The sequence below is a fragment of the Strix uralensis genome, chromosome 2 (assembly GCF_047716275.1).
Source record: "Strix uralensis isolate ZFMK-TIS-50842 chromosome 2, bStrUra1, whole genome shotgun sequence".
NCBI classification, from domain to species: domain Eukaryota; kingdom Metazoa; phylum Chordata; class Aves; order Strigiformes; family Strigidae; genus Strix; species Strix uralensis.
The window spans coordinates 66,602,991-66,629,867 of NC_133973.1; the positions used below are offsets into that span (position 1 = coordinate 66,602,991).

Below are 26,877 nucleotides of genomic sequence, written 5' to 3' on the forward strand. Positions count from 1 at the left end.
GGGGTCGGCGGGGGCTGGCCGGCTCGCCGCTCCGCCACAGCCACTCGGCCCGCCCCGAGGCGGCCGGCCGGGCCCCACCCGCCGCCAGCGGGCAGCGGGCCGGGTCCCCGGGCGGCGCAGGCGGCGGGGCGGGCCGGGGGCGGCCGCTGGGAGGGGCGAGGCGCCGGCCGCGGCTCGGCGGGCGAGGCGGGGCCTGCTGCCCGCCCGCTATGTGGTGCGGGCCGGGCCGGGCTGGGGCGGCCGGCGAGGCGCGGGGAGCGGACGGAGGTGAGGAGGGGCGGCGGGGGGGCGGCTGCCTCGCTCCCCCCCGGGGCTCGGCTCGGCTTCCAGCGCCGCCGGCGCGACGGGGAGGGCAGCGGGGTGTCCGGCTGTGGCGGGGCGGCCGGGCTGCAGCGCGGCTTTTCCTTCCCCGCGTGTCTCCCGCCGCCCCGTGGCCCGTTTGACAGCGGCGGGAGGGATCCCCTCCCGCCCGGCGTCTCCCGGCCGAGCAGGGCGTCCGCGGGCTGCGGCCAAGGCGGGGAGCAGCTGCTCGGCAGGTAGCCTGCAGCGCTGGTGGTTTCCAAAAAACCAAACCCGTCGGTTTCTGTTAATTTCAGGCGTGTTTTGGGGCCGTTTTGATGCGCGGTGTGGTTGCATGATGCCTCTACTCCTGCGCGTGGCTGCTGGTTTTCCAGCTTTTAGTGGCCCCAAACAGCTTCCTTGGAAGTAATTTTTTATTTTGCGTTCGTGCCCGCTTCCCCGTTGTGTATCGCGTTATACAAACCCAGGTAGGAAGTACGGTAGAAAAATGAAGACTCTAGGAGTGCTGAACCCTGTCACATTTTTTAAAGTACTTGTAACAGGAAGCAGGATAAACCTTGGCGTAAATATTCTTGACCCGGTAAAACACTACAGCAACTATTTATTGCATAACCATGATCAAGGGGGGCACTTTTTAAACCCTTTGTAAAAGGATCAAAGAGCTGGCTGCAAAAATCAGTAGCAAACCTAGCGAGGAGCTGCGCTGGCAGCCCCGGACCCGGGCAGCCGCAGCTTGGTTGGAGGGAGCGAGCTACCCAAAAAGCTTCTGAGGTGAATCAAGGCTCCGGTTTGTTTTCAGCAGCAGCTCTTAAGTTTGGAGAGTTTTCATCAGGGACTCGAGCAAAATGCTGGATGTGTTTTGTTTTTCTTCTTCATAAACCTGGCCACTGCCCACTTGTTTGGCTTGGACCGTTTGTACGCGCTTGGATTCTCCAAAACCAGGCTGGAGTTGCTAAACGAACACTCTTGCCTTTCATATAGATTGTGAAATTGGAGTGCTGGAAAAGCTGAGAAATTGGCATAAAACTCTTGTACAAAAACTGTTTTATAATGCAGAATCCTTAATTCAGATATTTTAAATTAATCCTTAAATGAGAAATACCCATTACTTTTTGTTTGTAAACAATATTACTGATTTCCTCTCCTCCCCCCCCGAGAGTAATACATCAGTGTATTTTTGATACATACAGTTTTATCTGCATGAGCCCTTCTGAACCTTTTAAATGCCTCTTTAACTGTACTTTGAAAATTTTAGTGGAAAAGTAAGAACTTAAATAAGAAATATTCTACATTAAAATCTGCATTACTTTATATTAACAGGTATCAGGAGTTGAAACGACATAGAAAATTCTTTAAAACACTGATTGCGAAATGAGCTCGTTCCACTTGACGCTGAAAGGAGGTACTGTTTCCAATTTATTTAAATACTGATAAGATCGCTCATTTCAAGGTGATTTGGATGCTCTCATTGCCTACTGTTTGATGTGGGGTGGAAGTGGGTGAACAGGTAGCTCTTCACTGTATTGTACTAGAATTTTTTTCTTTCTTCCTCCCATGCTTTGGTGAAAGTTAAGGCAGTACCTGTAATAAACACTTTGTTCAGATTTAGAGTGGTTAATACTTTGTCTCAAAGTTGAACTGGAATTTAGCTTATACAGATTTACCTATTGCAGTCTTCTTTGTGAATATTATTCTTTGATATCCGTGACTTCATTTTGTTGTGTCTTCAACAGAATGTCTTGGATAATGGGTTTCCCTTAAAGGTATGATTTTTCTGTAGTCCTGCAACTTGTAGGATTGTCTGGAAAGGAGGCATTTAAGGACTAAAGTTTGTGGTCGTCATTTCAGTGTCAGAATACCACAGTGGATAACCAGATCCACTTCTAGAGGGTGCTTGTGCAGCACTTTGTGTGACTTAGCATTCATGCATGCCCCTGTAAAATGATAGCTGCATTTTGTTTATGTATTTAATATGTTAGACAGGAAAGTTGGGACCTCAGGGAAGTGGTAGACTGGAAACAAGGTACTAGTCTGTTAGAAGTTTTACCTTGCGTTGCTGTCGTGGTTTAACCCCAGTAGGCTGCTTAACAGCTTATCCCTGTTGACAGGAGTGAGTACAACAAGGAGCAGTGTGAACTGTATGAATTGTTGTAGTAAGTTGAATCTTGTCTTGGTGGCTGTACTTTGGAGCAAGTGGCCATACATAGGTTTGGGTCTCCACATCCTCCCCTCCGTTTCAGTCAAACTGTATTAAAGTTTTACTTTAAAAGTTAATGCAGTTCTTTCATATAGGTATGCCACTAAATTGGGACACTTTACACCTCTATGCTGTCATGTTGTTTGTGGAGATAATGAGGAGTTGCCTTTGAACCACAGTTTCTGTGTTCTTCTGTATGGCTCAAAGGCTAAGGATCTGTTGGTTGCCCTTGCTCTAATGAGTCCCCATAGACAGTGATCAACATTGAAAGCCACTTAAATTAACAGTGACATGCAGGTAGGTAATTGCGGGGCATAGATGCTTTCTATGCTACTGTCTTGAGCATTTTTTCATTCAGCCTTTGCAAGGATGTGCCATATCCATGCATTTATAAATTATTTGCAAGTAAAATATTTTAAAAATTGGAGACAGAAAATTCAGAAAACAAAGATACAGCTACGTGTTTTTGCACAGCTTCCTGAAGGACTAGTTTACCAATTCCACTGCATGGAGACTTAGGGACCAGTATGTCTTTAAACCTCTTCTTATGGCATTTAAAGTTGGCAGTGTGCCTAAGGCAAATAAGAGGACAAGTTCTGTGAAGACAGACATCCTGAAAAGAACAAAATGTCAGTATCTTAAATAAGGTCCATGTTTTCTATTTCTGTTTTCAAGATGGTAATTTTAGAAATTTGAAGGAGCAGTAGTAATTTGTGTTTTAACTATGGGAAGATAAATATTAGAAAGTAACTTGGAAATCAAACCTTTTATTTTTTAGTAGATTGAACCACAAACATCATTGCTTGGTGGTCTGGGGTTTTGTTTGTTGTGTTGTTTTTTTTTTTTTTTTCTCCTTATTTCAAAAGACTTCATGTACATTTTTCCTTTGAGCCCAGCAAGCTTTGAGCTGAAATAGTTTTCCAAACTAAGTATGTAGGTAGTATTATCAGTGAAATTGCCATTCCCTCTACATCAGTGAGATTTTTGAGCTTCTGTGGTTGTATCACAGGGGCATTTCATATTTCTGAGTGTGGGATAGAAGGCACTACAAGGCTAAAGTTGTTAGGTATGTGAATAAACGTGTACTTTTTAAACAAAGTTTGCTGTTTCACATTTGTGGATTTTTGGGTAGTGTTTCTCTGTATATTCTGCTTAAGAAAAAGTGTAAAAATCTTCTGTGGTCTCTTGAAGTTGTACTGGCCAGAATAGAAATGCTCCATATACTGTGAGGTATTGCAACTACAAAAGCTAGAGACTTCTTCCCTTCTTTCCAGAGTTTTTAAGCTTTACTGATGCAATATTTGAAAGGGGGGGGAGGGGGAGGGTGTGTGAAATTTGAAAGAATAGAATTTTAAAAGAGCTGAGCTTTAGCACACAATATTAGAAAGACATCCACCTTTGGTACAGGAGACCAGTACTGGGTGCAAAATGTAAAGCTTAACTTGTTGGATTGCTTAGTTATTCTTACCTTGCCCTAAATTAAAGTATTCTTTGTTTCCTTTTAGTGGTTAAATCTGTCTTGCAAAGTGGCTACTTATGTCTAGTTTTGTTGCTTGCTTGATACCTATGTAATGTTACCCTGTTTTTGACAGAGACTTTGTTTTCCAAAGCTCTTTGCTAGAATTCTTGATCAATCTTTACTGCAAGTTTTGTTGTTGCTCTTTTGTTTGAAGTCATCTATCTGGTGTAGGCAGAGGGATGCTCTTGCTTTTATATTTAGGATGTCTGTAGAAAATTTTAGGATGTCTGTAGAAATATATCTATGCTGCTGTCCAAATGATGTGTTTTGTAAAATCCTTTTTCCCTTCTCCGTCCTCTTCTCTACTCTTTACAGGTAAACTGAAACTCCAAGAATGATAAGCTCATTGGCAAGTTACAGGAAAACCACATACAAGGCAACTGAGTAAAGGCTATGGTATGAGAGTTTTGTCAGATAAACTGTCCAAAAGAAGTACATACTTGGAGGCTTTAATATAAAAGTGTTGAACTCTGCTCTGTGTGTCCCTCCCTACTACCCCAACACTTTGCACATGAAATGTTTCCAAAGACGGAGCTGGTATGGCTTATTTGTCACTAAAGAGAACTACATTGGATATAAAAATAAGTCAAGGCCATGTGTGTTTTTCAGGGAATGCCATCTCTTCTTCCCTCAGTTTCTAGCTGGGCTGAAGGCAAATATTAACTAGGACCTTTACAGTGAATGTTTTGCAACAGACTGCTGTGTGGGAAACCAGATTGCTTTAGAGTGAGAGGCAGCAGCATGCAAAATAGTCAGGAACTGAGGAAAGGCAAGATAGCTGAATGCAGACCTTAACCTACACGGAGCTGTCAGAAGAGAAGGGGGTTGTGTTTGCCAGCTGGCTGGCAGTAGAAGGCTTGGGAAGGGCTCTGATGACATCTTGTCAGGAAAAACCAGGCGCATCTGAGAGGGGGGCAGGACTTGGTTAAGGTGGTGAGGTTTAATGGAAGCTACTTGTGGGCCATGAGAGCAGTGGGTGTCTGTTCAGTCATGCCTTTGTTGGAGAAAGCTTCAAAGAAGACCTGAGGTGTGAAGTGAAACTACAAATCTTGAACACTTTGTTTTGTGTCTGGCCACAGCAATTCATATTAGCTGTGGTTTCCACACGTGTGGCTTTAGATGCCAATTTAAGTGCCACATCACACTGGAGTTAACAGTGTGCTTGTCCTCCTGCAAAGAACTACGAATTCATCTGCTCTTAAAAGCATTGCTGCCTCAACTGTACAAGAACAGTTCAAAGAATGAAACCTCATACATCTTGTGATTGTGTCTCTCATAAACATATGGAAGGAGGAGTAGCTTATTCAAGCCTGGTTTCAAAATTATACGATATAGCTTAAATCACTGTATGCTAGCATAACTTGTCTGTGCTAGAGGGTTGTTTTTTTTTTTTTCTTAACTATGCTAGCAGAAGAAAATTACACTTTATGCAAGAGTTATTCCAGGAGAAAGCTGAAAACTGAGCAGCCTTCTGTGGAGGCCGACAGTTGCTGTAGTTGAAATCTTCAGAGGCTGGGGCTCTGAAGAGCCCACTTTTCCCCTCCCCAAGATGACTAATATTTCTGATTTTTTTTTTTTTTTTTTTAAGGAGTAATGCAGGGTACAGAGGACAGTGCAGCTTGAACACTTACCACACTAATGGAAAAAAATTCTTCTTTGCAGCAAAAGATGACATCTATATTTTTGCTCATTGGTCATCTCATTCTACTGACACCTCTGTTCAGTGCTGGTAAGTTAAATACATTGTTGAAATTGCCATTTTAAAAAAGAAAACCTTCAAGAGACGAGTTGTGTGTTTTTAGTAGAAAGGAGTTACTGAGAGCAAATAGTGAATTTGGGGTTTGTTTTTGCTTCAGCATATTGACGATATGCTGAGTGCCTTTTTTTGGACTGAAGTTGCACTGGGGATGGAATGGATAAACTGGTATAAATTTATGTGGCTAGATTTAAAAATATTTAGGGTACTGAGGCTTTGATTAGTTGCTCCCTGATTCCTATGAAGAAAGTCCAAAGAGATTGCCTTCCTTGATTTAGCTGTTGAATGCCTTCTTTGAGACATGCTATAGCTCTAGTCCTGAAAGCAGTAGGGCTCAGTTTTCTTTACAATTAGTTAGTCATATTTTTACTGATAGATCCAATTTTTCAGTAAAGTTTAGAACTACATTAATTAATGATACTTGTCTTGCTGCTCTTGGCATAAGCAGTCTAATATTAATGTCTCTGAATTAGTTTAAGCTCCATAGGTACCTACTTGGAAGTCTTTAAATTAGATGATAGGAAGGTGGTGGGTCTGGAAAGATTACTGAAGACTTTTTTTATTTTTAAATTGTATACATTAGCTTTGTATTTATACAGTTATTCAGCAAGATCTGTAAAATCAGTTCAGTCATTTTGCAGTTTCATAGAAATTCAGTGTGGCACAGGTATGCAAAAGTTTGGAAGCTTTTAAAGTCTGCTTTATAGCCACATGGCCTCCTCTGTTCATGCTAAACTGGTATTCTCTAAGTAGTTTTCGCTTGCAGATTTGGGTTCTTGATGACTTCTTGCAGTATCTGTCCCTTCTTTGTGTTATTTTGGCTGATGTTTAAGAAACTTGCTTGCTAGGCTGCATGATTGTGTCTTGTCAACTTGTTACATAGCCATAATTATAAAAATTCTGTTTATGCTCACCGTTTATGTGATGTTCAGAATAATGTTGATAAATTAAAGGGCCTTCTGGATAAGAATGACAGAAACTGCAAATGTAGTAAGGAAATAATATGTTTTAGTCAAGACTTCTTAATTGAAATACTGTGCCTCTCCAAATGTCCTTTGTATTATGACATGTTGGTTCACCGACTTCTTTGTGTTGAGGTCTTGATCTCATTCCATATTGTCTTGTGCTTCAGGTCAAAAAACATCTTTCCCCCCCTCCCCCTCTTTTTTTTTCCTAATTTGTTTTTGGCCACACAGTCATAATGGCCAGAGTACTGTGAGGAGCTCTGCACTGCTACTGTCTGTGCCATGCTTTTTGTAGATAGTATCTAATTAAGTATCTGGTAATTCTGCAAAAGTACTAACATGCTTAAATAAGAAGGACACGACAGGAGAGTTGTGAAGCTCGTGTTGCCTGGTGAATGCTCATGTATCTTACACCCTGGTTTGCACTGGGGCTATTGGACTTACATGTGCTTCTTGCTGACAGCCTTAATACAAGGATGTTGTGACTTTAGCTTTGTAAAGCATGTGTTTTAGATCCTCAACTAGAAGGTGCTAACCAAACAAAAAATGGTAGCCTTGTGACATTTTAATGGTAAATTGTTACAGAAAGTTTGTTTTCTAATTTTGTGTAACTTGGAATGGATATTAATATTTCTAAAGCATAAAAGTATACAGATTAAAAGCATTTTTTCTTTTTTTTTTTTAATAGAAGAATGCATTATTTGTGATTACTTTGTGCTTGTTGGAGAGCCTATAGCTGTTAGTTGCCCAATAATTACATTGCCAGTGCTTCACTCTGATTACAATCTGACGTGGTATAAAAATGGTAGTACTACACCAGTAACCACAGAGAGAGATGTGAGGATCCATCAACGAGAGGGCTTGCTTTGGTTTATTCCTGCAATGCTGGAAGATGCTGGACTTTATGAATGTGATGTAAGGTAAGGAAGGGAGGAGGGAAGGAAGGAATGAAACAACTGGGTTGCTAATGCTTACAAGTGTGATATATATTCCTGGAACTGGAGTGTACAGAATTTTTTGTTTTAGGTAGAGAGCTTAAATCAGTTAAAAGCATGTCTTGACCATGCTTTTTGTTTCTGTGTGCTGCCTTTTTTTTCTTCTTCTCTTCCACTCATGTAGCATTGCAAAAGTGGTTCATACAGAAGACTCTTTATCTTAAAGCATGATAATATTAACAATATCCTGTGTGGGTTGGTTGTTTGTTGTGTGTGTTTGTTTTGGATGAAGCGTTAAAGTCACAGGGAAAAGTCTTAACTGCTTCAGCTTTTCCTGTGTTCAGATTGCTGTTTGATACTGACAAATCAGAAAAACATTTTGGTTTCTTCCTCGGGTGTAGTTAAATGAAAGAAGGATCTAAGAGGAGCAAACACTGCATGCTATCCAGTATCACCACATACAGACTTTCTGGAGAGCTTAGCAACTTTTTGTGAATCATTTAGAAATTTACAAATTAAAAGTCAGAAAACTATTCTTACATTTTATTTTAAAACATTACCAGATGTTACTGGTCAAGAACAAGAATGCATGTGAAGAGCAAAGCAATGTGCTAGACAGCTTTAGAGACAGTGAAAGTAATGAGTCCCCAGTACTGCTCAAAAGATCTGAGTGCACAGAGAAGACAAAAAAAGGAATAGATTCTTTTCAGCTCTTTGGTACTTTAAAGCTCTTGCCGTATTTACAACTCAAGATTAGTGCACTGGACTTCACCACTTCAGGTGGTCAAATCTCATTTATAATGGCTGAAATTCACTGTGTGCTGAACAGGAAATTAATTTTAGGACTGAACACAGAAATTGTTCTTTTCCTCGTGGTCTTGCCACAGCACATTGAGAACAGTCAATGCTGGCTTTTCCCATGACCCAAGATCTGGTTTAGTAGTTAATAGTTATGTGTACTGGTGTGCATACAGTACACCAGTTATGCTGAAGGCATTGGGGTTGTCAGTGATCAGCAGAAATTTCCAGTGTAGACAGTGGTCACAGGCCTTTGCACCTTCCTGGTCCAGGGTCAATAATGAAGCTAAAATTGGAAGTCTGAAGAAATGTAATCCTTTTAACTGGGTAGCTTTGAGGAATTTTAATTTAGTCTTTCCTGCTATGTTTCTAGTTACTCTAGAGATGTGTTCCCATGGGCACCTTGCATCCCCTGGCTTGCATAATAGCAGTGGGTCAAAAAAAACTTGCTAAAGTTCAGTTGTGTCAACTGTAAGCTACATTTTGTGCATCAGCCACTTAAACACTAATTACAGAGCTTGTTGAGGCGCAGTATAGAGAAGTTGAAGCCAGGACTGTCAAAACATGCAGTTTACTCTTCTGGAAGCTTCTCCCTTAACATAGCATTATGAAATGAAGAGTTGAACAATGAATTGACAGAGACTATTCCTTTACTCCTGGCATAGGCTTCTGGTTTCTAGTGCCATCTCTCCTCTGCAGAGCTACTGTACCACAGGTTTGTGAGCTCTTGGTTTGAAGTGGTTTCACATTGATATCACACCTTGATGTATATGCTATTCAAAAGCTCTGTCTCTCTTTTGCTGAGAGTTACAGTCTGGGTTTTTTTGGTGTGTCCCTCCAAGGAATGCTGAGGTGAACCTATCTTCTGTTCATTTGGCACCAAGGGTGTTCTAGTGCAGATACATTTTGGATTACCCTACACTACCGTGTGTTGGCAGATGTAGCGCTGAAAATGGCAAGGCTGGGTTGCTGCTGTGGGCTCCATGGGACTTCTCAGTTCTGGCATCCCCTCTGTTGCTTCCAGAGCAGACCCCACGTGTGCTCACAACACAGAATCAGAGCTTATTCCCATCTCTTGGTCTGGAACAGGGGTTGAGGAGCTGAGGGTGATGTTTAAGGGCTAGAGGGGCTGTAGCAGGGGTGTTAGAGGCAAGGCTGGTGGAGATGCTGAAGTCCCTCTCTGTAAACTTTCTGACTTGCTGGAAACAAGCAACCTTATTGTTAATGACCTGACTTGTCTGCTATTCTAATTACAGGAGCCTTAACCACTCTAACAAAAAAACTATAAATTTAACAGTTTTTAAAAACGATAACGGTTTGTGTTTTAACGGAAAAATGAAGTTTGAACAAAAAGTGATGAGCACAAATACTGGAAAGATTATATGCCCTGATCTAGAACATTTTAAAGATGAAGACAATAATCAGCCTGAAGTACACTGGTATAAGGTATTGTGGATGTGTGTTTTGGATATTCTGGAATATTCTATTTAAAATGTGTTAGGAAGTGACTGTGGAGAGAAGCTTTTGGAAGGGAAGGTTTATTTTCTCTACGATTTAAGTAAGGCACCTATCTTGCTACACTATTGGGGAGGTGTAAGGAGGTATGGGTGACATATTTTAAAAAAACAGTTGTCCATTTTTGGATTGCAAGTTTTTCCAGAGTCAAAAACATGTGTTTTAGTTTGTTGATTTGTGAAAATCTAGTTTATCCTTTGATTATTTTATGTAGATAAGATGTTTAAAAACTTAGATGTTTCCTTAAATGCAAGGATCTGCATAATTATTTCTGTTTCACAGAATATTAGGCTTGTCCTGTCTGTTGATCATGGTGTGATATTCTTTTGTTCCTTGCTCTGATTCTGTCAAAATGCTCTGTAGACTATGCAAGCTTAGAAACATTTATTTTGTCCGTGTTAAGGTAAAATTCTAAAGTAGTTCAAATCTTAATTCTGATGTTGGTATTAAAGTAGCTACGTGGGCCTGTACATGTAAAATAACCTTGGTGCTGCAGCTATACATCTTCTTTTGAGACAAAATGATTCTAAACTGCTTATCGGTCAGGGAAGAGAGAAGGAAGTTTTTCACTGTATTTGCATTGGCACAGAAACAGTAATACGCCCAATAGCATGAGGCACTGCTAGAGCAGCTCTCATTCATCTCGGTGAAGTAAGAATGCAGACATGTATTCTCAGAAACTCTGCTACATGTGTAATAACTTTTATTACACCTGAGATAGATAACTGTCAAGCTATTAAACGAAGGCAGCAAACTAAAACACAGCATTTGAAAACTTAAAGGATTGGCTGCAGTGCAAATGCAGCAAGACATCATCAGGATTCGTGTTAGAGTGTAGTGATGAGAGATAAGAACCCACATCGTGGCTTTCACAAAAATCAGTATTTGGCAAGTATTTTAATAATCACTGGAGTTCAGTAACTTATTTATCAGAGTATTAGTTCCCTTAAATCATGGGTACTTTTGATATGTTTAGGAATGTAAGCCTGGATTTCTTGAAGACAAGAGACTTCTTTTGGCAGAGGGTGAAAATGCTGTCTTCATTCACAACGTAACTCTACAAGACAGAGGAAACTACACATGTCATATGGTATACACATATATGGGAAAACAATATAATGTTTCACGAACCATGAGTCTAGAGGTTAAAGGTGAGTGCATTGAGGTTATTCTTGTCTCTTTTTGACTCTGCTGTAAATATTTGTATGCAGGCATAAGCTATTTGGCATGTTACTTTTCAGCTCTGTGAAATTAGAGTTGTAAATCTTCTTTATTTTTTTTGCTGAATGTAAAGTTAAAATACAATAATGCACGTTGCTATCCTTGAGCATTGCTTCTGAGGAAGAATTGTCATGGTGAAATGAGAAATGTGGGCTTAGGAATGAGAATTAGGAGGAGGCAGTGGTTAGTAGGGTGTGTGGGGGGTGTTTTTGCTAAAACAAATAATACACCATTAAATAAATCATTAAAAAAAAAAAAGGAATTTTTGCTGAGACCACAGCAAAACATGTGCTTCTGGCCCTGTTGGTGAGCTTGTTTACAAAGTTCACTTAAATATCAATTGATGGGAAAGGAGATGTGACAAGCTGTGTAAATACTACGAAGTTGTTCAGTCTTCCTCTGGAAAGGATTAGCTTACTGTTGGCACTTGGTTGAGCTTTTCTGCACACAGGACTCAGAATGGGCTGTTTCTCTCTCTCAGTACTGTCCTTTATTGCTGTGATCATTGTGATTGCATCTTTGTAGGCAGCATTGCTGACAGCCTGACCAGTACCATGATAGTGGCCCTATCAGAAAAGTGGGCTGGAGCTAGAGGGTCCATCTTTTCAGATTAAATAAAAATTCTGACTTTAGAGAGGTGATAGAAGAACAGTGGGTTGTTAGCAGTGAGTCTATACATCATGCAGAATGATACAGTTTCAGCCCAGTTTAAGTGTGTGCTTGTTTACTCTTTTACTTAAATAGATACTCACTTGATCTAGGAGGTCATTGATACAATCCCTCTTCCTCTTCCTTATCCATCTCTCTGACAAAGTTTATCACATTTTTTTGTTTTGTTTTCGTTTTCTGGTTTTGAGTTACTTTGATACCAACTGCCAGTAAATTTGAGATTTTTTTTTCTAAAGTATTTTTAAGGTAAGCTAAAGCTTTTTTTTTAACTTGGAAGCTAAAATAGAGTAACTTGGATAGAGTACAGCAAATCTTATATTTTCTGTTGTAAATTTGAAACTGGTAGTAAGTATGGCACTACAATAGTACCAAACAATAAAACAAAACCATTGTAAAACTATCAGTTGACGTATGTTGTGGAACTCTTCTTGCCTGAAGGTTTTATTTTTTCTTTGTTTCTGTTAGAAGGACCACTGCAGATGAGACCAGAGTTTATTTATCCGAAGAACAATACAATTGAAGTAGAACTTGGTAAGTAGTGACTATTTAAGACTTCATTAACATTCAGTAAAACAAATAAGCTCCTAGTCTTTCTGAGAGAACATGTGAACAGTTCCACTGACTTCAGCAAGACTGGGAGAAAGGCCCATGGATTGAGGATATCTGGAAGACAGATGGTAGAACATGATTCCCACAAGTAGTTTGCAGGGAGAATAACTGTGTGCCTAAGATTGGAGTCTCTTGACCAGCAGTGTTGGGTGGGATGCATTTGGTTTTGTTACTGTTGCCATCTGTCCTTGGTACTACTTCTAGGTGTCTGTGTCTTGAGGTATCCTCAGTATCAGTGGAAAAATGGTTACGTATATGTAACATGTTAAGATAGTTACTAGTTGACCACTTCAGGAGCTTTTCCTCCTCCTGTATGTTTCCTGTCTCCATTCCCTCTCCACAACCTGGATTTTATTTTTCATTATAGGGGATTAAAAGGTTTCAGATACTGATCTTCTGTGAAACAGTGAGCTGCTAGTTGATGGATATCCCAGATATTGTTTATCTTAGAAATCTCTTAAATAAGATTCTAGATAGAAGGAATAACTTCTTCCCAGTGAGGACAGACAGGCAATGCAGCAGGCTGCCCAGAGCAGGTGTGCAGTCTCTGTCCTTGGAGGTTTCGGAACCTGACTGGATAAAGCTCTGAGCAGCCTGGTCTGACCTCAGAGCTGGCCCTGCTTTGAGTAGGAAATTGGACTAGAGATCTCCCAAAGTCCCTTCCAACCTCAGTTATTCTGCAATTCTATGGGCCAAGTATATGGTATGCAAGTCTTTTTCTAAGCAAACCTATACATGTTTAGGCTGCACCGTGTGTCAGACAGAATTGTGTTCTACTGATGGAGTCCAGAAGAATGAGTTTTGGAGCTGCTTGAACTGTAACTTTTGTTCTCATTTTGCACCAAGGAGAACTGTTTCATACAAAGTATTTGACTAAAAAGGGCATCAACTGATTTTGGAGAAGTGTGATTGGCTGTCTACTAGAATTTCCCAGTACAGGACCTAAGCTGTTTTGTAATCTTTTGAGGAAGGATTATTACCAATTAGCTTGTGAGGGAAGCTCCGAGGAAAGGTTGCGTTGGGGCTCTGACACCATACAGCAGCTGAGGCCAGAGCCTTGTGGATTATTCTTACGTACGTCACACTGCTGGTAGTCTCAAGTAACACAGCTACTTTTGTTGCTGCTTTTTCTACATTGAGCTTGTAAATAATGTGTGTATCAGGTGTTCTTTTCTCATGTTGAGGCTTCATGCTTCTTTTCGCATCATGTGAAACACCTTGGCCCAAATTCTATCTGTGTATATGGTATTAAACTGAAGTGAACAACACTGAAATACTGGTGGGTTTTGTGGTTTTGTTTGTTTGGGGCTGGTTTTTGTTGCAGTTGTTTTGGTGCTTTGTGTTTTGGGTTTTTTTTTTTTTTCTTTTCATTTTGACCTCAACAGCTTGTGAAAGATATCTCATTCTGAAGTTGCCAGGTTCTGGTGAGGATCAGTAGATTTTGACCAGAATAATGAATGAGCTTTAATAGAAATGATGTTCCTCTGAAGTCCAGAAGGTCTTGTTTTAAACAGTGGGAATAATCAGGATCTGATACAAACAGTATTATTTTATAGATTTACAGTCCTGCAGTCTTCAGGTGGTTATTTAATTCTGTTGGAAATACTCTGAAATGGCTCAGCAGCCTCTTCTTTTCTGGTGATTACATCTTCTCTGGCTTCATTACAACTGAAAAGCTTGATTTGTACTCTTCCACTAATAAGGAAATCTGTTCACCAGATTTTAGACTGAAATAGGGAGACTTCCCACGGTCATTTTTTACCTTACGCAACCTTAATCTTTATGTGTGAAAACCTTCCTTTTCCTTTGTAATTGTAACTGTGGAAGAAACGAAGTAATATTACTATGAGGCTTCCCTGTACTGCCTCTCCCACCCATTAAAATATGTAAATCTCATCCCCAGTTCTGACTGGTAATTAGTTATGACTTCCCATTTAATTCAGAAAAATTCTTACCAATGCAGCCTCTACTCAGAAGGAGCCTGATCTGCATAGGCCCTTAAAAGTCTCTTTAATCTACTGAAGACATCCTATAGGATTTTCTTAATCCTTGATAGTACTTGCTGAGAAAATGGATAATTTAGCAATTATTAGTCCAGGGGCTGCCTGTGACTCTCAGCCTATATTAAGATGTGTTATGAGACATCTTGTTCAGACTCCTTATTTTAGAATAGCATTTGGTCCATGTTTGTTATGTCTTGGACACTCATTAATTAAAAGCTGCTGGTGTATTATTGGATGCCTTAGACCTGCTAAGATGAACAAACCTTGGTTGCCCTATAGACATTAGGAAAGCAGTCACACGTGAGACTAAAAGGAGACACAAAGCCTTCACCCACAAAGAGGGTTTATTGTGGCTACTGAACAACTACAAATGATTCCCTACTAGAGGGGGACCCTTTAAAAGAAGTTAGTGAAGGGGTTTTTTGGGTTTTTTTTTTGTTTTTTTTAAAAAGGCACTGCCATTCAAAAATAATATTCTCTGTCAGTACCTTTAATGGGATCTTGGGGAAAACAAATCTTTGCTGTTATTAAATGCCTGACTGTGGGGCAGAACCTGGAAACACCTGTATGCCTTTTGAATGACAAATGGCAGGAGAAGGATGTGTAGAAACTGAGCAGTACATTCATGAATATATGGAAATGGAGGGCATGGAACACTTGAGGAGTTTACTTCCTTTTGAAGAGCTGTGCAATGCACTGAACCACATCTTTAGAAAAATTTGTTATTGTGATGGAAGGACATGAGGGAAGACATTGGGGACCATCTGTGATTTCTATGTGACTTCTTGTTCAAGTAACTGCTTTGCATGTGAGCTAAAGGTTTATTCCATACTTTTGATAGAGATTATCCCTTGGTGGAAGCATCTAAATCTGATGTGGTTCTAGGAAGTGAAACACTAAGATCTTTACATAGGTGAACAGAGAGCCTACCTTCTCCTATCAAATCATAACTTCCATGGGTAAAATACAGAATGAAAGGACTCCAAGAAAGCTGCTTACCTTCCTGTAAATGGAGCTCTCTGAGGTACATAAATATATTCTGCAGCTTGTCTTGCTTTCTTAATACTGAGGTATTCTGTAAGATGTGGACTCTTGGTGGCAAAGGAGCTGAGTGACAGGTGATCTTGCTCTGGGAGCAGAGTGTGAGAGTATTCAGAAACCATCCCAGTGGACAGTGTTGGCCAAAAGACCCTGATCTGGGGTAAAGATATGCATGGTCACTACGAATGGGATTCTGCTCCAGGGTGTAGCTGTCTACGTGTGGGTATCTGAATATGAGCTAGCATCCTTAATTCATGCTATTATCAATGAGGAGGGGGAGGGGGCTCAATTCAGTTGCTTACACACAGATGACTAGTGCTGTTTTGGGTGGACTGGCTACTCTAGCAGTGCAGGTTTCTTGGAAGATCCGGAGTCCTGTCTGCCATCTCCAGACGGATGCCTCGGATGCTGGAGAGCATCTCAGATGTCACCATACTGTGTACGTGCAACTGATATGAGCTCTGGAGATCTTTCAGTGGAGTCCAGAGAGCCGTTCAGTTGATAAGGTCCAGGTGCCTACTTTAATGTGAGTGGATTTCAGCTGAGCTGAACTCTGTTACTAGCTTAAGCATCTAGCTTACATGTAGATGTGAACATTTAGACACCTACATTTAGAGTAGAATTTATATTCAGATTGGAGACACCCAAGGGTGGATTACAAATGGGTGAGTTTTAAGGACTCTGCTTTTCATGAGGTAAGTGGGCTTTTTGATATCCCTCCTTTTCCCAGCTGTTCCCATATCACTTGATCCTGCTTCTGTTACAAGACCTCCAATTGCCATGTTTAAATATTTTTTTTGTAGGCTCTCATGTAGTTATGGAATGTAATATATCAAGTGGCATAAATGGCTTGATTCCATTCTGGCAAGTTAATGATGAGGATGTTGATAGCTTTGATAGCACCTACAGGGAACAGTTTTATGAGTAAGTATCCTTATACATTGAATTGTAAGTGCATTTGTAGGTAAAGTAATCTGCAGTAATTTCCAGTGAATTCACCGTAAAGTTGACTCCTAGTCAAATGTCAGAAGTCACTGAAAGACTGATTAGAAGTCTGCATCAAGTACATTATATTCTTATTGCTTGGTTTTAAAAACAATAAACATTTATTATAAGTACTGATGTATCTGATACAAATGTAATGAAGCAGTCGTATGTAGGTTTTTATAATGCTGCTGTGAAACATATAATTTTATAAGGTTTATTTATGCATTTGTTCTTATGCAATCCTTTCTGCTAATACATTAAAGCCTGCCCTCTATCATTAATATGGAAAGGATAGATTGTTTGGAAACAAAAAATCACCCAACTTATTTTTATTTATGAAGTTGATCCTTTTCTAAGTACGGACACAGCTGCAAATCCTCAAGAACAGAAAGCAGAAGCTCTTGTTGCAGGATATTTTATGGGTTTTTTTATGGTCAGAAAATTTAAACACAAGCTGATAAAACCAGCAATTCTTTTGAGAGAGTAGGACCTTTGTTAGTGACTGTCTGTGCTGTAGCAGAGTGTGGATGTACTGTTTGCTTTCATTGTATCAATCACTGCTGTTAAATATAACCCTTAAAATGTAGTGCAAAGAAAGCAAAAAAAAAATCTCAGCTGATCAGTTCACACTCATGCAGAAGCATTGCTGTCTCCACCAAGTGCCACTATGGCTAGAGAGTTAGGCTTCAGACTGCTTTTAAAATAATATTTTAATTCATCTGTGTCTGGCCTCCAGAAGAAATCTTAGTTCTACTTTGTCCCCAAGCTCCTGTAGGGGAAATTACTACCTTCATTATAGATCTGTATACTTGGTTGTTTTGCCTATAAATATTAGGGCCCCAGCTTATCATCTCTTAAGGCATAACTAAGTCCATTATTCTTTAGGACATGAAATTCTCAGCTTTTACCGGTTAAGACACATGTGCAGCTCTGTATAGCTGTTTAAAGTTATAGTAACTTCAGCTTCTTCTGAAATCAACTTGATTCTGCTATTAAACACATCTCTGTGAAAAGCATTTAATATATTTAACTTAAAGCAATTCTCTGTTAAGATTTTTGGCTTGCTTGGAAGTGATCTCCATTTCTGATCACTACCTTGCCTGATAATCTCCCCATGCCAGAGATGGAGATGTGCAAAATACATCCTGTGCAAGTTCTAATTAGGGTTAATAGTTCAAAGTAAGTTATCCAGTATCAGAGAAATTAACCTAACTGCAATAATAATGTTTTATTTCAAAAGATAGTTGCAGTTTCTCAGCAATTAAATTTGTGAAGCATTTGCTATTAGCAAAGGACACTAGGAATGGCCAGCATTATGGGCTTGAGGGCTTACCCCTAGGAAGTAACTCTTTCCTCTGCTGGGAGGAAAGTTAAAACTGACTTGAACAATTCTGAACATGTTGTAAAATGATGGGCTTTGCATTGGTATCCCACGTCAGAAGTTGCTGGCAATTATTTATGTAATAGAAACCAGCTCTTCAGGGTGTTCTGCAAAATGAGCTCTTTCTCCTTGAGTACATAAGGTGACGTCACTTTGGTATATAGAGTAGGATACCAGTTTGTAGGTACCTTCTCACTGCGTCCCTTCCCACCTATACTGGTAAAAATCTACCTTAGAGCAGGATGGTATTTAGCAGGATAGCATATTATATGCCCAAGCCTCTTGTGACAATAAACACTGGACATAAAGGCAGTATCACCATGTTTGTTGTCATTCAACATGAGTCACCCAGCTTTTGTGAATTTTGTTCATAATTATTTCCTGTGTTGATTGGTGCCATTGACGATGGACACTGTGGGCTCAGGGAGTCTGTTAGTATGCTTAGACAGGTTTTGGCTTCATCATAGGTATAAAGAATCCTGGAAGATGATTTTTCTCTTGACACTTTTATTACTAGTTATTACTGGTTTGAATAGTCTTTCATTCACAAAATCATTTAGGTTGGAAGGGACCTCTTGAGGTTGCCTAGTCTAACCCCCCAGCTCAAGCAGGGTCAGACAGAGCAGGTTGCTCAGGGCTGTGTCCATCTGGGTTCTGAATATCTCCACAGGTGGAGACTTCACAACTTCTCTGGGCAACCTGTTCCAGTGTTTGACCACCCTGACAGTAAAAAAAGTGTTCAGATGGAATTTCAGACGGGAAAATGTTTGAGTTTGTGTTCATTGTCTCTTGTCCTGTCAGTGGGCACTACTGAAAGGAGCCTGGCTCCCTCTTTTCCACTCTCTCCCATCAGATACTTACATACATTGATAAGATCCAACCCCCTGCCCCTGAGTCTGCTCTTCTCCAGGCTGAACTCTCTCTCTGCTCTCTCATATGACAGATGCTTCACTCCCTTAATTGTTTTTATGGTCCTGCATGGTAAATCCCTGTCTCTCTTGTACTGGGGAGCCCAGAACTGGCCCACTGCTCCAGGTGTGACCTCACCAGTGCTGAGTAGAGAGGAAGGGTCATCTCCCTCAACCTGCTGACAGTGCTGCTCTTAATGCAGCCCAGGATGCCTGGGGACTGGTTATACCTCCTCAGGTGCAAGATTTGCATTTTGCTTTGAACTTCATGAGGTTCCTGTCAACCCATTTCTCCAGCCAGTCAGGGCAGCATGACCCTCTGGGGTTTTGAGTTTTGTATCATCTGCAAAACTGCTAATGGTGCACTTTGTCCCACCCAGCAAAAAAACCCCAACAACCCCACGTGTATGGAAAACGCCAAATCACCTCTGGTCATGAAGCTATTTGTTACAGGGTTGTGATACTTACTGTGCTTCAATGGCTTCTTAGATTTATAGAGGTAAAAAATGAATGCTCTTTTATTTGTGGATAGATGAATCTGTCTCATATTAAGCCCTGATACTTTAGTTTCTCTACAGGTGTTTCCTTTTTACCCTTTTTTTAATGACAGAGAGGGGATGCCTCATGGACTTGCTGTATCTGGAACAAAATTTAACATTTCAAAAGTGAAAGTAAAGGATTATGCTCATAAATTTTTCTGTCACTTCATATATGGTTCTCAACAATTTACAGCCTACATCAAATTGGAACGCCCAGGTAAGAGATCTCATCTTGATAAAATGGTGATCAATGATGCTTACTTCACAGTTAGTTTGTTATCACTGTCTTGATAGGCTCATGCACGTTGATAGGGAGCATCCTGCCACTTGTTGGAGTCTTGTGGCTAGAGGCAAGGATAAGTTTGACCTGTTGCTGGCTAGCATGAAGTTTTTTCTTTAGGAGATGAACTTAAAGGTAAAGTGAGCTTTAAAAACTCAGATGCAAGGTTGAAGAAACTAATGCTTTTCATTTAAAAACAGATACACAGAAAAGAAAATCAACAAATATAGTAAGTGCCCATTTTTTAAAAATTTACCTGCAGAAGAGCCTGAGAGCTTGTATGAGTTAGCTTTGTCAACCGTGAGCCAATCCTTTGACAAATATTCTCAAACTTACCTTTAACTAGCCACATTGTAAACAAATAATTGCTGAAGGTGGATCTGAGCTCTAGCTTGTTACATAAGTTCTTCATAAATATTGTCAGGGGATTTAATCTCAGAAATTCTTTAATATGCATGAACTAAAAGATGCAGTTTGGGGAGGGTGTGTGTTTGTTTTAAGGACAACAAATGTATTGAGGATAACAAATTAGTAGGTTCAATTACAGATTTTCCAAGAGGCTAGAGACAATGGAAAGCTGGTTGGTCTGGGGAGATTAGCATGGTCAGAAAATCGCCTCCCCACTAACTTTCTTGCTGACTGACAATATTTTCTACAAGAATTCTCACTCTACTGCTGCACTGGGATATATGTCAATATTTTGGTGTTTCAGCTGAAGAGTAGCCTCATTTGTCACATTACTAAGGTATCTTTTCTCTGAAAGATAGAAGTAGGCTTGTTAAATAACAGTATTTGCAGAAAGCATACATGAAAAACTTTGTTCTATTCATTCCTTTTTTTAAAAAAAATTTTAATGACTAAACACTTTTTTGAACACGTCTTTTGTCTTTCTCTGGTTCTAGTGTATAACTGTTTTCTTTGTTTTCTTTCATACTGCAGCTCAGAACATTCAGGGTTACTTAATTGGAGGAGGAGTTTCTTTGGTATTTTTAGTATTTTTCACTCTCTTTATCTACAAGATCTTCAAAATTGATATTGTACTTTGGTATCGGGACTCCTGCCATCCTTTCCTGGGTAAAAAAGGTATGTTTGTGTAACAGTCCCATGTGTCATAATGAGCCTCCACCTTCCTGTGCAAAGCAATGAGTTAACCTAATCACAGAATGTGATTGGTCTTCCTTGGGATTTTTGAAAGGGTAACATGTTCTTAGGATGTTTAGAATTAGTTCAGATAACAAAAGTATCTATGGGGGGAAAAAACAGCAACTTTCCAGGAATCCAGTACTATTATTCCTTTCTCTGAAGATCCACTTCAGTGGTTTGAATCCTGTTCTGACAGGAGTTGTTCAGATTTCTTTTAATTACCATTCTTACAGAAAGCAGTAATACAGTGGAATTGTTGGGTGTTTTTTATTTTCCATAGCCAAATCAGGACAAGTTTCACTTCTTTTGTTTTCTATTTGAAGGCACTTCTGATTATTTTACTTTCTGCAAATTCCTGGCATTCAGAAAAATGTTGATAGGGGTGCTGTCTATGAGAGTATGCTGAAGTATGGGTCACTTGCAAACATCTGAGAGTTGGTGCCTGGCTAGAGAAACAGAAAATATCTTCTAGAGGTATTGAGGTTCTGTTAGATTTTTTTGTGAAGTCTCTTAAATTTGGTCTTTCTGATAAGTTTGTTCCAAAATATCTAATACAATTCAGACCTTGAAATTTGTCAAATACTTAATTTTTGTTTTCATGTCTAAGTGGTTGCTGTGTTTTGAAACTCCAGGTTGCAAAAATGACCTGTGAGTTATATGGCAGCTGGAATTTTAAGTAGTCAGTTGTACTACTGGAACCACTATTTTCCAGATAATTCAGTGATAACATTTTTTTATTTAGAGTTCAAAAAAGAACATTCAAACCTACTTAATTTTGTAGGTCTTTTTTGCCTATTCAGATCCAGCATACTGAATTCTAGAAGGCCTAATTGTACAAATATTTCGGGCTTAGTATAATTATATATGCTTAGATGGTAGCGGGATTAGGACCTAAAACAATGATTCAAGTGGGGAACAAACAGGATTTAAAGGTTGGTTTGTTTGTTTGCTTGCTTGCTTTTGTGCCTTTAGAATCCATTTTTATATTACTCCTGTTGCTCACTTTTTAGTTTCAGATGGGAAGATCTATGATGCTTATGTTCTGTATCCAAAGAACAGAGAGAGCTGCTTGTATTCATCAGATATTTTTGCCCTGAAGATACTGCCAGAGGTCTTAGAAGGACAGTGTGGATATAACCTCTTCATATTTGGGAGGGATGATTTACCAGGAGAAGGTAAGCTATCTGAAGACAAGTTACACTTGAGTTTTCTCATTGGCAGCTGCAAATACAACTCAGAAACAGGCATTCATTCAGACGTGATTCTAAATATCTTCCACTATCTAATGAGTTATGATTTTCTTATTCTCTCTGAAAAATGAGAAATACAGCACTGGGTGCTGCCATGAAGTCTGTTTATCTCAGCCTCTCCCTTGTCATTATTTAGCTTTTCAGGTTTTTTTCAATGTCTGGCTAGCCTAGACATCTGGAGATGGAAGGATGCTGAGGGGCAGAGGTGTTGAAATTGTGGTTGTGAATGATGGATAATGGCAGGAAACATGGAAAAGTAGGTCTCGTGAGTGGTGTGAAAAGAGCCTGTTGCTTTGAGGTGCCATTTGACAGAATGGCCTCTCTACTGTTTCACTTGTTTGCTCTGAGAATTGCTGTCAAACCAGTGGGATGCTATAAAGGGTGTAATGAATGGTTAGACAGTGCAGGTGGAAAAAAAAGAACACAGAGCAACACTAAGTTATCAGGAACAACTGGCTGTATCAAAGACTACTTGTCCATGGTGGAAGTTCATACAAAGCATTGCCTTCCTTGCAAGGCTTTGAAATCATTGTGAAGGTTTCCTCTGTGTGCATATACACATTAAATTTAAGTTTCTAGCATCTGACACTGAAAATGACAATGTCTGTCCCACTGACCGCTTATGCGAGGTGACATGGTAAAAGTCTTCTGAATCCTTCCTGGTCTTATGATTTTAAAAAGATAATACTGAGACTGAATAAATTTGCAGAGTAGGCCTTAAATAGTAGTTTTTGTTTAAAAAACCAATTGGATGTGAACAAGCCTACATGAGGTGGTTCATGAATCACTTCTTTACATCTGAAGGCTTTTGGTAGTGGTTGGAGAAGGAAGGGTTCCCTGAAAAGTAGAATCTGACATGCTGCTTTATTTTTCTAGCTTGAAAAAACGCAATAATCTGTTCTCGGGGTTAACCTGTATGTGTTTGGGTTTTTTTGTGGAGTTTACCATATTTTGCTGTTTTAGAATTAATTGTCTGGAATGCCATTGAAGGGAGGATTCTTTGCTTTGTCTTCTGCTTACATGTAACAAAAACCAGTTAAGCATATCAGAACAAGCTGTTTAAAGAAAAAGGCCATAGTTTTATCTAGGCCTATATTTTTGGAACTTGTTTTTTTGCAATTGCACCTATGATGGTAATAAAATAGCATTAGAGAGATAAGTTGATAGGTCTTTTCTGTTTATGCAACACAAGAATATAGATATACAGTCTGATGGGGTCAGATTGTGTTGCATTGGCCCAATCTCAACTTGTTGGCTAATCCAATGTAACTGCTTGCATGCTCTTACCCTGTCCCTGTTTGTGAGCCAAAGTGTATTGGCTCAAGTATCAAACAGTGCGTGAACCAGCTGCAACATGTTGGTAACAAAAACTAGAAATGTACAGCCTTAATTTTGCACAACCTTTTTCTCTACAGCTGTGATCAGCATTGCTGATGAAAAAATCCGTCAAAGTAGAAGAGTGATAATTGTTTTAGTACCAGAACCTTCCTGTTACAGCATTCTAGAAGACATGTCTGAAAAGCATCTAGCCATGTATAATGCTCTTATCCAAGATGGCATTAAAGTAATTCTCATTGAACTTGAAAAAATACAAGATTATGCTACCATGCCAGAATCCATCAAATATGTTAAGCAAAAGCATGGGGTTATCCGATGGAAAGGGGACTTCTCAGAAAGGTCTCACTCAGCAAGTACCAGATTCTGGAAGAAAGTGCGCTACCACATGCCATCAAGAAAAAATGGATCTTCATCAGCATTGCATTTGGTACCAAAAAACCTTAATTCTCCCTAAATAACCAAAGAAAAATGACACTTGATGACTAATTCAGTTCACATAGCTGGTGATGGCTTGATTGAAGGTCACTTGTATCTGTTTTGTGCAGACAATCTTGTCCAAATTTTCTGGATTGAAGGTACTACAACTTCATCTACAGATGTGAATCATTTTTTCTTCTAACCAAATCAACAGAACACCTTGAAATGCTGTCAGCAGCACAGTGATGACATGGAAACTATGTAGGAAGTACATGAGGCCTTTTCCAAGAATTGCACTGTGATTTGATGGAATTCTTTTGGTATTAAAAATGGAAGGGGAAAACCATCAAAAAACCCAGAAAACTCATTTCTTGCAATTAAAGGCTGAATATGAAGGGAACTATATGAATTATAATTGTGATATTATATAATGGGCATGGATGCCAGTAAATGTTTTTATTTCAATTTTTAAAATGAAATGACACAAAACTTTTCTTTTGTTACAAGTTTATTTGCCTTGTTCAGTTTGCTGAAAGATAGATCCCTCTGTGTTACTGCATCAGTGTGTTATCGTCCAAGAGAAAAGGTAAGAGACAACCCCAGCTCCACAAAAGTGCTATTGAACCTGACAAAGCATAAATACTTTTCCCTGATCTTTTTTACATTCTAAATAACTGTACCATTTTTAGTCACTTGTCCCATGCAGACATCGTAAAAATACCATTGTAATGCTGTACTGAGTCAAAAAATTAATCTCCAGAGGATTTTTTTTTTCCTCAGTTAAGAGGCTTAATATATTTGTTCTTAGTTTTCTCAAGTGGAACAATTAGCTAATGACACAGACTCTCTCATGGGGAGTACAGGGTGGTTGGCTTCATCTGCCTTACCTTAAGGACCAGATCAAGGGGTTTCAGGGCACCCACTTTTCATGGGTCGCTGTTGCTGAAGGAGGGCAGGTCGTCCTTCCTGTTCCCAGCCAGGATGCTGGCTCTAGCATTTGTCAGCTCTGCAAGCTGAAGCTGGCTGAACAGACTAATGTGGCAGAAATTGTCTTTCCCTTGGGATAGTTTTGTTCCAGGTTAGTGAGTTTGTGGTTCCTGGAGGGTTCAGAATGCAATGGGAGAACAAAAGGGGTGGTGGGACCATGCTTTTTGGTTCCAGATATGTTTAGAAAACAGAGCTAAAATAGCATTGTTGTCCAGTGCTCCTTAAAGTGAGAGTTTGAGATGCCCTGCGTTACCCCCTGCAGCTGCTTGCTTTTCTCCTTTCCCTCTGCCCTGATGATGTAAGGAATCTGAGGTTGACTGTGTACTGAATTTGGCTGAGGCTGGATGAGTTGAGGCTGGATGAGTAGCTTCCAAACAGCTTGTTGGGAAAGGAGCTTGCTAAAACTTACTGTGTGTGTTGAATCCTTTATTTCCTTTTTTTTTTTTAAACAATATTATGTATGCCACAATTGTTAATTCTGAAGTTATGTTTGACTTGTGTGTAGGCAGTGATGTAGTTTGTAATGATCACTTCTTTATTGGGAGAGGAAATTGAGTTGATTGATTTTTAAAAAGTATCAAATCTGGTTTAATGCCATCTTTATAGCTACGAATTTTATAGGAGCGGGAGATGTGAGAGCCAAATTGTCTGTGTTTTTCAGTCCGTCCTTGAAAGTTACATTTTTAAGGTATGAGATCTAGTTGTATATGGAAGCTTCAGGATTTGACTGTTACTGCCTTTAACTGCTGCTTGCAACTCTGCATTCCTATGTGTGTCCTGTCAGCTTCTCTCTTGCAGCACCCTTTGTTCTCCTCTCATTCAAACTCCAGCCTGTCTTTTCCCTTGCAGCTCCCTTCTCTTGGAACAAGCAACTTACTGTTGTACTGCATCACTCTCCAAGATGTCCTTGAAGGCTGTTGCTAACACAGTATTAGGTGGAAATTTTCCCTTTGAGTTGGTCCTTTGATATTTCTACTTGTTCATCTGAAAATACTCATGTTCTGCATCCTTCAGAATTTGTCTATTCATTTTGACACTGTAGTAGTGGCTTTTTCTTTTTTCATGGCTCAAGCATTTATCTTCTTATGCCTCCATCCTCAACCAAACAAAACTGACAGTGTGAGGTGCCATCCCATGGAAGAATTTCTCAGTGAATGTGGGATGGTGTGAGCCTTGTGTTCTGCCTAATAAGTGACAAAACCAGTGGAAATAGGTTCCTAAAGTGCTTTGGTTACCTCAGTGTATGCTGGAAACTTGAACCTGTGCTTCTGAGAGACAGTGCCTTCTGAGCTTTGTGAATTGAGTGTGTGTTTGGCCAGAATGGAATAAGAATCTCTTCATTTCAGGATAGAAGGGAAAAAAGTGCATTTGAAACATCAGACTATTTCAAACTGTCATGGTACTGGAGTGTTTTATTGATGACTGTCATGTATGTATAGATCAATGTACATGCTTATATTCTGTTCTCATTCTGTGCTTTTGTCAAGACAGAAGTGTCAAGGGAGCATCAGTTCTGGTCATGAAGTGCCACATTCACTTAGCTGTTGCACACAGTCTGCTTTTAAATATGGTGTGTGTTCAGTGGCAGCTTATAGGGTAAAAGAGCCTTGAGATTCATCTGAAGTTACTGAGATCCATCTGAGCAAGGCTAATTGTTACAGTTCACATCGATAGAAGAACTTGGTAGGACAGAAGCAGTATGGTTTGGTCACAGAACTCTTCTGTAAGAAGATTCCTATATCAAATGTGAAGACTAGACACTGGAAGTATGGTATTTGTACTCTGAGGACTAGGGTATAATACTGACTTTGTGCTTCCACCTTGACAGCTCGCAGTATGCAGGCCAGCCAACAGAGTTCCAGCAACCTCGAGCCTCCTGAATTATTTTTGCTGACTGGAATAGATTGAATGAAAAACTGCAACTTGTGATCCCTACATTTAGGGATAGGAAAGTTACTTTACTGAGCCAAAATACTGTTTTTTTTAAAAAAAACCCTAATTGTTCCTTTTGATATATTTATACAAATGATGCTAAAGTTTTCATGTGTGTTATGTAAAGGCACTTTGAAGAAAGGTCCATTTTTTGATTCAATAAAGGCACTACATATTTTTTCTTACA

General features: G+C 39.7%; 1 protein-coding gene across 4 annotated transcripts; it reads left to right on the forward strand.

Annotated features, from left to right (window-relative positions):
* Positions 1-201: 201 nt before the first annotated feature.
* IL1R1 (interleukin 1 receptor type 1) lies at positions 202-26,877 on the forward strand. Of its 4 annotated transcripts, none has more exons than XM_074859087.1 (14): positions 202-267; positions 1,621-1,702; positions 4,332-4,412; positions 5,605-5,745; positions 7,426-7,657; positions 9,727-9,916; positions 10,962-11,136; positions 12,341-12,406; positions 16,332-16,452; positions 19,415-19,560; positions 20,563-20,706; positions 21,777-21,941; positions 23,432-24,357; positions 25,608-26,877. In XM_074859087.1, exons 4-13 carry the CDS (start codon positions 5,655-5,657, stop codon positions 23,806-23,808), a joined length of 1,707 nt encoding a protein of 568 aa, XP_074715188.1. In that variant the 5' UTR covers positions 202-267; positions 1,621-1,702; positions 4,332-4,412; positions 5,605-5,654; the 3' UTR covers positions 23,809-24,357; positions 25,608-26,877. The 4 variants fall into 4 exon arrangements, with proteins under 4 accessions (XP_074715188.1, XP_074715189.1, XP_074715190.1 ...); XM_074859088.1 differs by having other exon boundaries at positions 26,587-26,877; XM_074859089.1 differs by having other exon boundaries at positions 5,679-5,745.